Genomic DNA, 13,468 nt, shown 5'->3' on the forward strand with positions numbered 1-13,468 from the left:
GGAGCACTCACTAAAAGACTAGAACAGAGAGTCAGGAGGGATATGGAAGACTTCAAAGATAAAACTCAAAGAAGACTGATAGTGGTGAAAGGGAATCAGAGACAGAGGAAGCTGTTAAAGCAGAAACATTTGGATGTGGCTGGGAGGAAGCCCAAACACAGGCAGGATATTTGAGCTGTGCTGGTGAGGAAGTTGTTCTAAAGCAATGTACTGTCCAGTGGATGTCAGGGCTAGTACCAGGCACATTGCTATGTAGAGTTACTCCTGCTTCTCTACCAGACCAGGCATATACTATTTTGGGGTATACAGTGATACATGAAGAAGAACATGCTGAAACCAGGATGAGAGATGATCTGTGCAAACTAAAACCAGCAAAGCCCAAGAGACCATTTAGGTATAGGTAGACACGGAATCCCGGCAGGGTGTAAATTTGGACATTTTTTTTCCCTGAAGCATTAGGATGTCTTGGCCCTCCTCAGGAATGTGGGAATAGAGGCTAGAAGTGGGGAGATTTTCTCTGAGGGCAAGGTGTTTACTATAATGTAAGACATCAAGTTTTTCCCATCTCAGAATTGCTCTTTTTCCTTTTTTAACTCTAAGACTTATCAGAGAGGCTGGTTTCTGAGGTATGTGGCCAGAGAGGCTCTGAAATGTCCCAGGGTTTCTCCAGCAGAAGAGACTCCCTTGTTTTGTGCCTGCTGAGATGTACCCTTGCACAGCTTCCTCCACACCCCTTCCCCAGGCCCTCACTCAGAAGGACACACAGAGCAAGGCACTCAGCCAGAGACAGTCACAGCCCTCGTCTTCCACCTTCTTCCTGTCTCCAGGGACCATGCAGTTCTGCAACAGGGAGTGCTCCAAGAGAAGGCAGCCATGCTGCTGCATCCATACTGATGATACATACCCTTTCCTGTACTGTGCAGGAGCTACAAGGCTAACCTTCCTGTATGGGTTTTGGAGAGTTTCTGGCTGCAGCAGTAAATCAGCCTATTCCAGGTTCTGATTTTTCACTGCCCACCATCCCTTACTTTATGCTGCAGTGTAGCTGGGCAATCAGCCTAACCATGGGCTTGGTAACACACTGGCCAGGCATACACACTGCAGATCTTCATGTGCTGCTTTCTATCCTCCTGCTGATGAGTTTTAACTTTATTAAGAGTCAAGTCTTTGAAGGCCATTGTTTTGTTTTTATTCCCACTCCTCATGTTTTTTCAAGTTTCTTGTCCTAGAGGAAAGTCTGAATTTCACTGGAAAATTGGATCTTGCAATGTCTGGCTTGGCGTCTGCAGTGTTCCCCAAACGGACCTCCCACTGTGAGAGGGGTGGCAGCTCACCCATGGAGCTGCCGTCATCAGAAACACTGAGTGGCTCTGCAAGCAAYGTGCTCCTCTGTGGCTGTGCTTGGAGGCACCGAAACAGCAACTGGAGTCCCCTTGAAATCAACCCCCTGGTCTGCTCTTGTTGCAATCAGATCAAGGAGGATACAGAGGAAAAAAAAGGAAATAGGGGCTGAAGGCTACAGAGGCTCACTTGAGCTTGCTCTTCTCCAGCCAGAGGCAGAACACTGACCTGAGCCCCAGGCAGCAGCTGGACTCCACCACCCCCGCTATGCTGGATGCCATGAGTCCATGCACTCTGGCTCTTTTTCATTTTTTCATACTGGGAAGCACAGGCCAAGTAGAAGTACCACAGCAACCCTCCTGACTGCATGCATTGTGCCCAGTGCTTGCACAGAGCCTTGTCTAGCCTGGGTTGGGGTTCTTCTGTGTAGCCAGTCCAGCGCCTCCGGAAATGGCTGCATGTCCTAAAAGTGGGAAAGGAATTCAGCAAGACAAGGTTTCTCAGAGAGATAATGTCTTTAGTTTGATAAATGGAAAGAGCTGAAAGAAACTGGCAAGCTTTTAGCATCCAAGCATTTCCTCACTTCTCTTCTGATCTAACCACAGGCTTGCCTTTACCCCTTTTAACTGAGTGATATTGGCTGCCTAAAACAATGTATTATATCACCCTATGAACCTTGTCTCACTCAGGCTCTTGTGACTAAACTGCTAGGAGCAGTTTACTTCCAATTCACCATTAGTCTGAGCTTCATCCTGTCTTCAGGCAGCAATTCCTTGTCGCCATTCATTTGGACTGTGTCTGTGCCACTTCTGTCCACCAAAAGAGACAGACTTCTGAAATGTGCCTAGTTACTTAAAAATCATCCTGCTAGACTGAGAAAAACCCTTTGCCTGCTTTCCATGCATCTGCTTTCCTTCTCATTTTGATGTGCTTGAATATTTTGCTAGCTGAGGAGAAAGGCACTAGCGTGAGCCAGGCTGTGCCTGCTTTTTCTGGGGCTATGAGCTAATTTTACCTGGCCTCCCACTGAAATCACTTGGGACATGCACACTCCCCTTTGCAAGCCCAGCCTCACCGGGGACACCTAGTGTCTGCAGAACTCACAGAAAGCAGCAGTGTGGTGACACGAAGCAAAGCTGGGCCGGGTGGGTAGGGAGGGGGGCTGTTGCAGAGAGCCAGGAGGAGTCCTGGTGTGCAGCTACCTGGAAAGTTCATCCCTTCAGCACAGAGCCCACAGAGCAGAAGTGCTTAGGATGCGAGGCTCTGAGATCACACGCCTGAATCAGGAGCCAGAGCTCCCTGCCCTCAAACAAGCCTGAAATCCCTCTGCCTGACAGATGCAGCTCAGCCGCTCTGTCTCCAGCCTAAGCCTCATTCTCCCTTCCTGGAGAGAGTATAGACAGACAGACACAGGAGCCCGGGATGTGCTGGCTGGATTCTGGCTGTGGATGCTGACAGGTTTGTTGTTCTCTCTGATCATCAGATCTGCTTTCTCCTATTCATTCCCCCTGATAAGTTCTGGAGGAATAGCTTCCAAATTCAGTCCCTCACTCCTGCTAGTGCAGTGGTGTGAGAGAGGGAGGGATGTTGATCCCATTTGCTGGAGACTCAGGTGTTCTAGACTTTTTTCAGGGGGGTTGTAGTCTCTGCTGTAGTTCGGCAACATCAGAGCTTATGGAAGGAAATGGTCCTCTGCTTGAGTAACCAAGTACAAAGCTGAGAGTTAATAGTTTACATCCTCCTGCAGCACATGCTGTCTTCCCTTGTGGCTGTATCCTGGCAGAAAGAGAGCAGCCTCCATCCAGTACTTCAGAAACTGTCTTGGTTCCCCTTGGTACAGAAAGATCTGCTCACATTACATTACAGTTATTCTTTCCAGGGAATGTGGGTTTCTTTACAAAATTTCGGCATTCATCCACAGCCTCACGACTAATTTGCTGCATTAATGAGCTGCAGGTTTCTGCAGTCTTGAGTTGTATGGATGCTGAGGTGGCACAAGACCTGCACACTCACCCCTCCCCAGTATTTTCCACCCTCTGCCTTGCCTTCTCCCCAGCAGCATCTGGCAAAGGGATGCTGCACAAGGCCTGTTTCTCTGCAAAGGCTTTTTGGAGATGGAGCAGGGCTCTGACACATGTCATCACTGTTTGATTTCCAGCATACTTGGCTCCCTGTCAGAGGGCTCACATATAACGATGCTGCTTCATTTGAGCATCTGTTATCACATTGTGCTGAGGCTGACAGATGCTTCCAAGCACAGTTAATGCCTGTCGGCAGCCCTTAGCCCACAGACTGTGGTGTGGGAGGACCTGGAATCTCGCTGGGGCCCCAGACCTGGAGCTCATGAGCTAGAGGTTGTTTTTCTCTTTCCAGAATGTTGGAAATTTACCCAGTGCCCCTGCTCTTGAACTCTGGGGTTCTGGTAAGTGATTCCCAGTATCATATCACCAGCTGCATCCCCTTTCCCTTAACTTCCAGGTATTTTTAAACAACCCCTGCTTCATGACTGAACTGGTGAGGGGGTGAGTAGATTTTTCTTCCTAGTCTTTCACCCAGCCAGTGAGTAACTCTCTTTGCACTTAAAAAGAGCCCTGTAGCTTAATTTAGTATACCTGAGGAAACTAGGCTTTCTCTCCTCCATCCTGACACAGGACGGTGAACAGCTTCTTGTTCTCATGTCTGTTATTTCCTAAGCACCTTTTCTTAGGAGGCTGGTTCCTAGCTTTTGGCCTCCAAGAAGTGTCCTAGAATGGCTTTAAACTGTGCTAATGGGCTCAATGTTATGGACTCCCCTGATTTCTGCCGCCAGTACTGTGTTTGTTTTCTTACCCTTCATAGGCTCTTTTTGACCAACTCTTGTCTCAAGGATGTTACCCCTGGTTCTTGAAAGCTGCAATGTATTAGGAATCTACCAGATCCTAGAGGCAGATACACTTTATGCCATGAAGGGCTTCCCATTTAATGACTCTAGAGTGTGAGCTACTGATGACAGGCAGGAGGAATTTGACTGGTGGGAATATGCCTGAACAGTTACTTAGCTGTTATGCTCACATCTTGTTTCCAAACATATGGTCCAGAACATTAAAAAGAAGTCCCACCCTGGGAAAATCCCATCCTTAGGCTTCCATCCTTTCTACCCCCCCCATGCTTACTCGCTCCCCAGTCCTTCAGCTCCCAAATCACAGAATCACAGAATGGTTGAGGTTGGAAGGGACCTTTGGAGATCATCTAGTCCAACCCCACTGCTCAAGCAGGGTCACCTAGAGCACGTTGCACAGGATTGCATCCAGGCATGTTTTGAATACCTCCAGAGAAGGAGACTCCACAACCTCTCTGGGCAACCTGTTCCAGTGCTCTGTCACCCTCACAGTGAAAAAGTATTTCCTCATGTTCACATGGAATTGTCTGTGTTTCAGTTTGTGCCCGTTGCCTCGCGTCCTGTCACTGGGCACCACTGAAAAGAGTCTGGTCCCATCCTCTCGACACCCTCCCTTCAGATACTTGTACACGTTGATAAGATCTCCTCTCAGCCTTCTCTTCTCCAAGCTAAACAGGCCCAGCTCTCTCAGTCTTTCCTCATAAGAGAGATGTTCCAGTCCCCTAATCATCTTTGTAGCCCTTTGCTGGACTTGCTCCAGTAGTGCTGCATCCCTCTTGTACTGAGAGCCCAGAACTGGACGCAGTACTGCAGATGTGGCCTCACCAGGGCTGAGTAGAGAGGGAGAATCACCTCCCTCGACCTGCTGGCAACACTTCCTGATGCAGCCCAGGATACCATTGGCCTTCTTGGCCACAAGGGCAGATTGCTGGCTCATGGTTAACTTGGTGTCCACCAGCACTCCCAGGTCCTTCTCGGCAGAGCTGCTTTCCAGCAGGTCAACCCTCAAATTCCCTTTCTGTTGCTCCAATATACGGTGCCTAAATTTGACGTTCTTGGGATTTACTGGCCACATTTTACTTGCCTATAAAAATTTTGGAGAGATTTAAYTGTGCAGGTTACAGGTCATATTGAAACCCACAAAACTATTTTAAGCAGCAATTTGAAAATGCCTTTTGTGAGAGTGATTGGGGCAGGAAATCACATGGAGTCAGAGCCAAGAGATTCTTGTAAAATAGGGGAAAAGGTAATAAATGGGCCCTGGGCTGTTACTTCAGCATTTCATCAAGGACCTTTGTCATTTCTTCCACTCTGATCCCCCTTGTCATGTGCAACCTGGCTATCCAAGCTGGCTTGGGGGAAGTTGAGGTGATAACAGTGACAGATAATTAAACACAGGCAGCACCTCTGGGTCGCCAGTCTGGCACCTGCCAAGTAGCAGAAGTCACTGCTTGGGAAATGTGTCAGTGTGTCTTCATGGCTGGGTCTGTCATCCAGGCCTTTCCTCCGTGGCTGCTCCTGCCTTTCCCTCTGCCCTGGGAGTCTCCACAGGCTTGTTGAAGGCCAACCTGGGTACCCCTCTGCCCAAGTGGTATTAGTGTGGGTAGGAGCTGCCTCTTGGTTGTGCTGTGTGGGTACTCGAGCTGCTGATCTTGTGTTCAGGTGGAGCAAAGGAGGAAGTAATGTGTCCCGTTATGGAGGAGAAAGGGCTTGTAGGATCCCTGTGAAGGGCTTTTTTGGTGGTGGTCACTCTCGTGCATGTAGTAGAGGGGCTGAGCACAAGAATGGAGGGGAAGATCATGACTAGCAAAAGATTTTTTATTACCTATAATGAAGAGGCACACAAGCAATATCATGGAGATGGGGACTGTGTCTTACTGGCAGAGAAGATGGGGCAGGAGAGGGAAAAGTGGGACAGGAGGACATTGAGCCCACATTCAGTAGCTGATAAGGTAGGCATGAAGCAAGGAAGGAGGAAGAGAAGATAGAGCCCCGGTGGTTGGCTCTGCTGCCTATTTCCCACACTGTTTGCTTTCTTCCCAGCATACCCTGTGATTGAGAATGGACAGGTGGAGTGTCCCCGAGGATATAAGAGGCTGAACAGGAGCCACTGTCAAGGTAAGGATGCTGCTTTTATTCCTCTCTCTTCTTCCCACATCCTCAGAAAGAGTAATAATTATCTATACAAGTAAAACAGTTATCTAACTTCCCTGATACAGATCTACAAAGATAAAAATCCCTGTGCTTCCATCAAGCATGAAAAAAAACAAGTAACACTGGGCTGCATGACTCAACTCATAAACATAGTCAGCTCACAACTAGGCCAACACAAGGAAACTCACCTGATAAATACTACTGACATTCTTAATTTTGACTTCAGTTCCCTGCTGTACATGCACTGTAAGGATCTATATTGCTGCTGTGTTAAGTGTATGTGTAAAAGCACTTCTCCTGTAGTCTGAAGCAACAGAAGTTGCCTCAAAAGTTTCAGAAGATTGTCTGCTTGTTCATTTTTCTTTTTTGTAAGTTTGTAGAGTGCTGTAAAAGTCAATCCTTCTGTTCTAAGTATGTCACTTGTATATGCTGTGAGGCTCTGCTTGCCTGCCCCACACTGCTGGGGTCTATGCATTCTCACTTCCTCAGTCCCTCAGCTCCATATGAGGAAGGCATCATCCTGTACTTCTTCCCTGATCATGGTTACAGGCATACCTCGGAGATATTGTGGGTTTGGTTCCAGACCACCGCAATAAAGCAAATATTGCAATAAAGCGAGTCACACAAATTTTTTGATTTTCCAGTGCATATAAAAGTTATGTTTACACTATGCTGTAGTCTGTTAAGTGTGCAATAGCATCATGTCTAAAAAAACAATGTACATACCTTAATTTAAAAAAATACTTTATTGCTAAAAAATGCTAACCATCATCTGAGCCTTCAGCGAGTCATAATCTTTTTGCTGATGGAGGGTTTTGCCTCAGCGTTGATGGCTGCTGACAGATCAGGGTGGTGGCTGCTGAAGGTTGGGGTGGCTGTGGCAATTTCTTAAAATAAGACAGCAATGAAGTTTGCTGCATCAATTGACTCTTCCTTTCATGAAGGATTTCTCTGCAGCATGCGATGCTGTTTGATAGCATTTTACCCACAATAGAACTTCTTTCAAAATTGGAGTCAATCCTCTCAAACCCTGTCGCTGCTTTATCAACTAAGTTTATGTAATATTCTAAATCCTTTGTTGTCATTTCAACAAAGTTCACAGCATCTTCACCAGGAGTAGATTCCATCTCAAGGAACCACTTTCTTTGCTCATCCATAAGAAGCAACTCCTCATCCTTTAAAGTTTTGTCATGAGATTGCAGCAACTCAGTCACATCTTCAGGCTCTACTTCTAAGTCTAGTTCTCTTGCTGTCAGCTCTAGTTCTCTTGCTGTCAGCCTGTCCTTTGAAGTTTTGAAGCCAGGCATTGACTTCTCTCTAGCTAGGAAAGTCCTAGATGGCATCTTCTTCCAATATAAGGCTGTTTCATCTACATTGAAAATCTGTTGTTTAGTGTAGCCACCTTTAACAATTATCTTAGCTAGATCTTCTGGATAACTTGCTGCAGCTTCTATATCAGCACTTGCTGCTTCACCTTGCACTTTTATGTTATGGAGATGACTTCTTTCCTTCAACCTCATGAACCAACCTCTGCTAGCTTCAAACTTTTCTTCTGCAGCTTCCTCACCTCTCTCAACTTTCACAGAATTGAAGAGAGTTAGGGCCTTGCTCTGGATTAGGCTTTGGCTTAAGGGAATGTTGTGGCTGGTTTGGTCTTCTATCCAGACCACTAAAACTTTCTCCATATCAACACTAAGGCTGTTTCATTTTCTTAGCATTCGTGTGTTCACTGGAGTAGCAGTTTGAATTTCCTTCAAGAACTTTTCCTTTGCATCTACAACTTGGCTAACTGGCGCAAGAGGCCTAGCTTTCGGCCTGTCTCGGCTTTTGACATGCCTTCCTCACTAAGCTTAATCATTTCTAGCTTTTGATTTAAAGTGAGAGACGTGCAACTCTTCCTTTCACTTGAACACTTAGAGGCCATTGTAGGGTTATTAATTGCCCTAATTTCAATATTGTTGTGTCTCAGGGAATAGGGAGGCCTGAGGAGATGGAGAGAGACGGGGGAATGGCCGGTTGGTGGAGCAGTTGGAACACACACAACATTGATCGATTAAGTTTGCTGTCTTATATGGGTGTGGTTCATGGTGCCCCAAAACAATTACAATATTAACATCAAAAATTACTGATCACAGATCCCCATAACAGATATAATGATAATGAAAAAGATTGAAATATTGCGAGAATTACCAAAATGTGACACAGGGACACGAAGTGAGCACATGCTGTTGGAAGAATGGTGCCAACAGAGTTGCTCGACACAGGGTTGCCACAAACCTTCAATTTGTAAAAAACGCAATATCTGCGAAGCGCAATAAAGCAAAGCACAATAAAACAATGTATGCCTGTATTTGGTGTCTTTGGCCCACAATGTTTGTGTTTTCTGTGTTCTGACTGAAGTGGAATTTTATGATTCCATTTTTGTGATTCATGATAAGCTGAGAAGTGTCATGTAGAAGATGCAGCAGGGAGTTGCGCCCTCGCCATGCAAACCCAGGGCTGGCAATCTAATGACTCATCTGTTAGCTGGGACTTTCCACCATGCTTGCTTAATTATTGAGTCAGCCTCTCCCCATTGTCCTAGGGGAGAATTTTCAATAATGCAGTGGCTTCTATTCTCTTTGGTGCTCAGCTCTCATCCTTTCTGCAGCCATTGGCCACAGACAGTGCTATGGATAGGAGGAGCTACTCAAAGATACTAAATAGGAGTCTGAGGAACAGAGCAGCGTGAGTGACTGGTGTCAGTGAACAGAGACATATGACGCCTGCTCCAGGTTGGCACCCCCTCTGGAGCAGGGTGAGGCTGAGAAGCAGAGGGAGCAAAATGGAGTTGGCTAGAAAAATATTTTCGTACAGGAAAAATCATGAAGCAGAGTTATGCGCTTCTGCTGGTTCCTTTGTAAACCAGGCTAGAGAGGTACTTTTCTGCAGACAGCCTGCTGCCTCAGGGTGCTTTCCTGATCTTTGCTGTGGCTGTGGGATATGTGTCAGGAAGCCTAGCACCTCACTTCAAGGTCTAGAGTGAGCAATTTGGCTGATAGACTGTGGGAGAAGCTGCAGATGTCCCTCTCTTTCCTGCCCAGGTAGGAAGAGAGTCAAGGGGCTGATGACAGCTGATGGTTCCTGAGGCCATTGGCTGTAGGAGAAGAGCTGAGCTGAGAAGGAGCTGAATGACCACGTCACTGAGCTCTGGCTTTTCAGGCTCTCATTAAAGCACTGATGAGTGACCAGAGGAGGGCCCTGGGAAGAGCCCACCTCACTCTGTTCCATATGGACAGAAAGGGTTGTGCCTTCCAGCAGAGGAACAAATAGCTCATTCTACAGGAACTCCTTTCCTTAGTTTACTGCATCCCATCGAGCAGGAACAAGGCTGTAATGAATCCAAGCAGAGAGTGTCTGGAATACCTAGCAGTGGGTGGCTTCAGTTCCCACAATCCATCCAGATTCCAGGAGACATTCTCCAGACTCATTCCCCTAGAAAGGAGCTTGGCCACACAACCCAGATCCTCCTGCACCAGCAGCTGGGGACGGGGAACCATAGCATCTTCAGTGACTGCTGATTGTCTCTGATTAACAACAGCCTGGAGGCTTCRGATCTATGGCTGTTAAAGAGAACAGCACAGGCTGTCCTCACACTGGCCAGGGAATGTCCCAGTGCTACCTGGACCAGCAAGGAGGATGCCACTGGAAGGAATAATGTGGTTGCAATACATGAGGCAGAGGTTGTCTTGGGAGCTGCTGGCTGGGGAAGCTGGAGATGATGGTAGGGAGGTCTACAATACACTGTGGTCACTGCATTGAGCACACACCTGCGCCCTGGTGTCCATAAATCCTTGTGTCTATTGCTGACTCGGGTCCTGTTTGCTCACCAGAGAGCAGCATAAACCAGCCTGCACCTTTCTACTGCAGGCTGCCTGATCCAGCATGGCTGTTTCTGAGGAGCATCAGTAGGTTGGTGTGGGGTAGGAAGAAGCAGATGAGACAGCTTATGGATCTCAGTTTATGGGCCCCTTAGCCTCTTCCTGAGGGTCCAGTTATGTCTCTGGCATGCCACAGGGGGTAGGAGTGTGTGGCGCAGAGCTCGCTTGCCTGCTTCTGTTCCCCTTGGGGGTTTCCACTGTGGGTGAGTCTTCTGCTGCCAGTGGAAAAGAGGGGGTTGGAGTAGGGCCAGGATGTGGCCCTGTTTTAAATTAAGCGCACAAAGCTGAGCCCTTGGTGCTTGTTTGTCCTGCACTCTCATTATTCTAATCCCTTCAATCCCTTTGCTTATACATAGGCCAAACACCTCATCCATTTGGTGTGTCAGAATGACAAGGCATTCAAGTGGTGCCAGGGAGTGACAGAGATGAGCCCTGAGGCTATTCTGGAGAGCCCAAGCTTCTTCTCTGAGTGGGTTTCCCAGCACATTTGGCTGCTGATTCTGCTTCTCATGAACTCTGTCCTGTACTTGGCACAGGACAGGAGACCGGTGCTTGTCACAGAGCTGTCACCACCACCCCTTCTTCCCAGAGCAGCAAGAGAGGGATAGGCAAGTGGCAGTGCTATGCACAGGTTTTCTGTATCATCCAGGGTAGAAAATCTGTTGAATGCTCCTCTCTGTGTTGAGCTTTACTATCTCTCAGCTCTGAGGCCACCAATTCTGTTCTGTGGAGGAGGACGTTTTGTTTGGGACTCACTCACACCAGCCTATCTAGAGAGAACTTGAGAGCTGTCCTTCCTCGGGGTCTGGGATGGTCAAGGGGCATGCAAAGGACTGACTGTGCCACCCTGGTAAGAGGACCTTGGGATTAAATTTCTCTCCATCATGTGCTGAAACATTTGCAGCAGAAACTGGAGGAGGGCCTTCACTAGGTCAGCACAGCCAAATCCTATTATCCCTTAGACTGCTGCACATCCCTGTAGCATTAATACTTCCAATTGGTCAATCATGGCCTGGTCCTGACAGCCTCAGTGTTACTCAACCATGTATAGGGCAGCAGGTGGGATGAAAGAAGGAGTCAAGAGCGCAGGACTGGAGGGGACCTCCCAGGTCATTAAGTCAAAACTCTGGCTGTTGTGGTTGGCTGTGTGATAGCCCCACTTTCACCAAGCAGTGGTGCTCCAGCTCCAAGGAATAAGGTAGCGCTAGGAAAGCAGTTCCTGAGCCCAGCTGTTCTGATCTAAGCTTTTCTCATGTCTCCATTCTTCAGAGTGTCCAAGCAGCCCTCTTTACACCTATTCCACCTTGAGTCAGTCTCTAGAGCACCACCAGGTACTCTCAGGGCACCTGATGTCTCATCAGAGCCTTACACTTGCATTAGGACTACCCTGTGTCCTTGGAAAGTGTTTGTTATGGTGCTGCCTAGCATCACATTTGCCTTTTTTACAACAATGTGATGTTGGCAGCTTACAGTTGTCCTGTGAGCACTCAGGTCCCTCTCACTGGCTGCTCCCACTTGATGCACCCTTAGCTTGTGATAAATGTTTTTGTGGTTTGTCCCCAAGTGCTGCTGAGGTTCATCCCATTTTTACCACTCCATTGTACAGTCCAGCTCTTCCTCCACTGCTTGTGCCTCATGACACAGCGCATTTCATCAAGACACTTACTTTTCTGGGCCAAAGTCTTCAGTGAAGATATAAAGCCAGACCAAGCCATGAGGAATGCTCCCTCCTTGTCCTTCACCCTGAAATCTGCCCTCAGCTCCCCCTTTACACACTTCTTGCCAATCCCCATCTTCTCCCACTTAGCTAATACATTCCTATGTGGTGCTGTAGGAAAGGCTTTACTGCAGGCCAAATGGATGAGACCTATGGTGTTTCCCTTTTGGAAAACCAGTTCCCTTCCCAAAGGCTGTGTCTTATGTTGCATGCTGAGTCAGTGGCAGAGGCAGTGCTTGAACTTTGCAAGTTTTTGCTCACACAACCTGTTCACAGAAGGAGACACTACAGTGACAAGTTGGAGATTGGCCCCCTGTAATTCTGCTTGGCACTTGGGCACTGTGTGAGGATCAGTCACTGCCCTCTCTGTGGGATGGCACTGTGTTTCTCAACAAGGATCCTCTGTGGTGGACTGCTCCAGACTAGCAGGACCGGGGGCTGAGTTAGAGGACAAGACTTGCTTGCCRATCAAGGCTCACAAACATGACCTTGAGGGCTGTAAGAGTGATCTTAACAGGGTGGCTCATCAGAGGCACCACATCTGTTTTCCATGAGGATTCCAGAGCAGAGCAGTCGTCTGAGAGCCATCTCTGCAGCTGTAGCAAGCAAGTTCTGTGCAGCAGATGTGGGATTGCTGTCACCATGGAGGTTCCCACCAAACTGCTCAGTTCAGAGGCTGCCTAGGACACCTGTGTGGCTGAGACCTGAGCTCTGACCCAGGGCACCTGATGGGAGGCTCTGGGCTAAGGGGACCTGGAGGCTGGGGGAATGACAGAATAGCATCAACATCACCTGATCTGACAGCACAGGGCCAAAGGTGAACAACAAGGATGATGATTCCTTCCCATTTGTCAAAGACAATTGCATCGTAGCAAGCCCCAGAGACTAAAGAGCGATTGGAACTTGAGGCAGTGACAGAGAGGACCATATGCCTGCAGCCAGACAGACTACGCAGAGCTCATCTAAGAGACCTGAGAAACAAGGCTTTGTGGCAAGAGGCAGCCAAGGCCTGTGATGTGGAGGGAGGGCTGAAATGTCCCGGCTGATCAGAGCATCATCCCAATTCCCAGATTCTCTCTGTCTCCCATCCTCCAAGAGCTGTGGCTAAGCCAGAGCCTCTGCCAGTGCCTGTTCTGGACACTTAATCTCTGTGCCCTTCCTGGGAGCTCTTGATGAGCCCTGGCTCAGCTGTCCCTAGTGCCATGGCAAGGAAGGTGCCTAACCTCTGTGTGTGGAAGCACCTTGGCACACCTGCTGCTCTTTCCCACTGTGGTCTGATTCTGCTGAGGCCAGCTCATCTAGGAGGTGAAGGATAGCATCAACCTTCTGCTCCTGCTTGGGGTCACTCTCAGCCTGTGGGAGAGGAGGCTAGAAGGCATCAGAGAACAGTGTGTTGATTTTTTAATCAACTTGCAGGCACCATCCAGGCTCTGGAGGTTGGCTTAACTAAAAAGCAGT

At 48.0% G+C, this 13,468-nt stretch overlaps 1 protein-coding gene across 1 annotated transcript in view; it reads left to right on the forward strand.

Annotated features, from left to right (window-relative positions):
• The window catches only part of LTBP2 (latent transforming growth factor beta binding protein 2), an 87,612-nt gene that overhangs the window by 51,923 nt on the left and 22,221 nt on the right, over positions 1-13,468 (forward strand). Inside the window, exon 9 of the mRNA XM_026090778.1 lies at positions 6,263-6,337. Coding sequence (XP_025946563.1) covers positions 6,263-6,337 — 75 coding nt within the window. The remainder of the gene's footprint in view (positions 1-6,262; positions 6,338-13,468) is intronic.

Source organism: Apteryx rowi, unplaced genomic scaffold (genome assembly GCF_003343035.1).
Source record: "Apteryx rowi isolate R43461 unplaced genomic scaffold, aptRow1 scaffold_88, whole genome shotgun sequence".
In the NCBI taxonomy this organism is placed as follows: domain Eukaryota; kingdom Metazoa; phylum Chordata; class Aves; order Apterygiformes; family Apterygidae; genus Apteryx; species Apteryx rowi.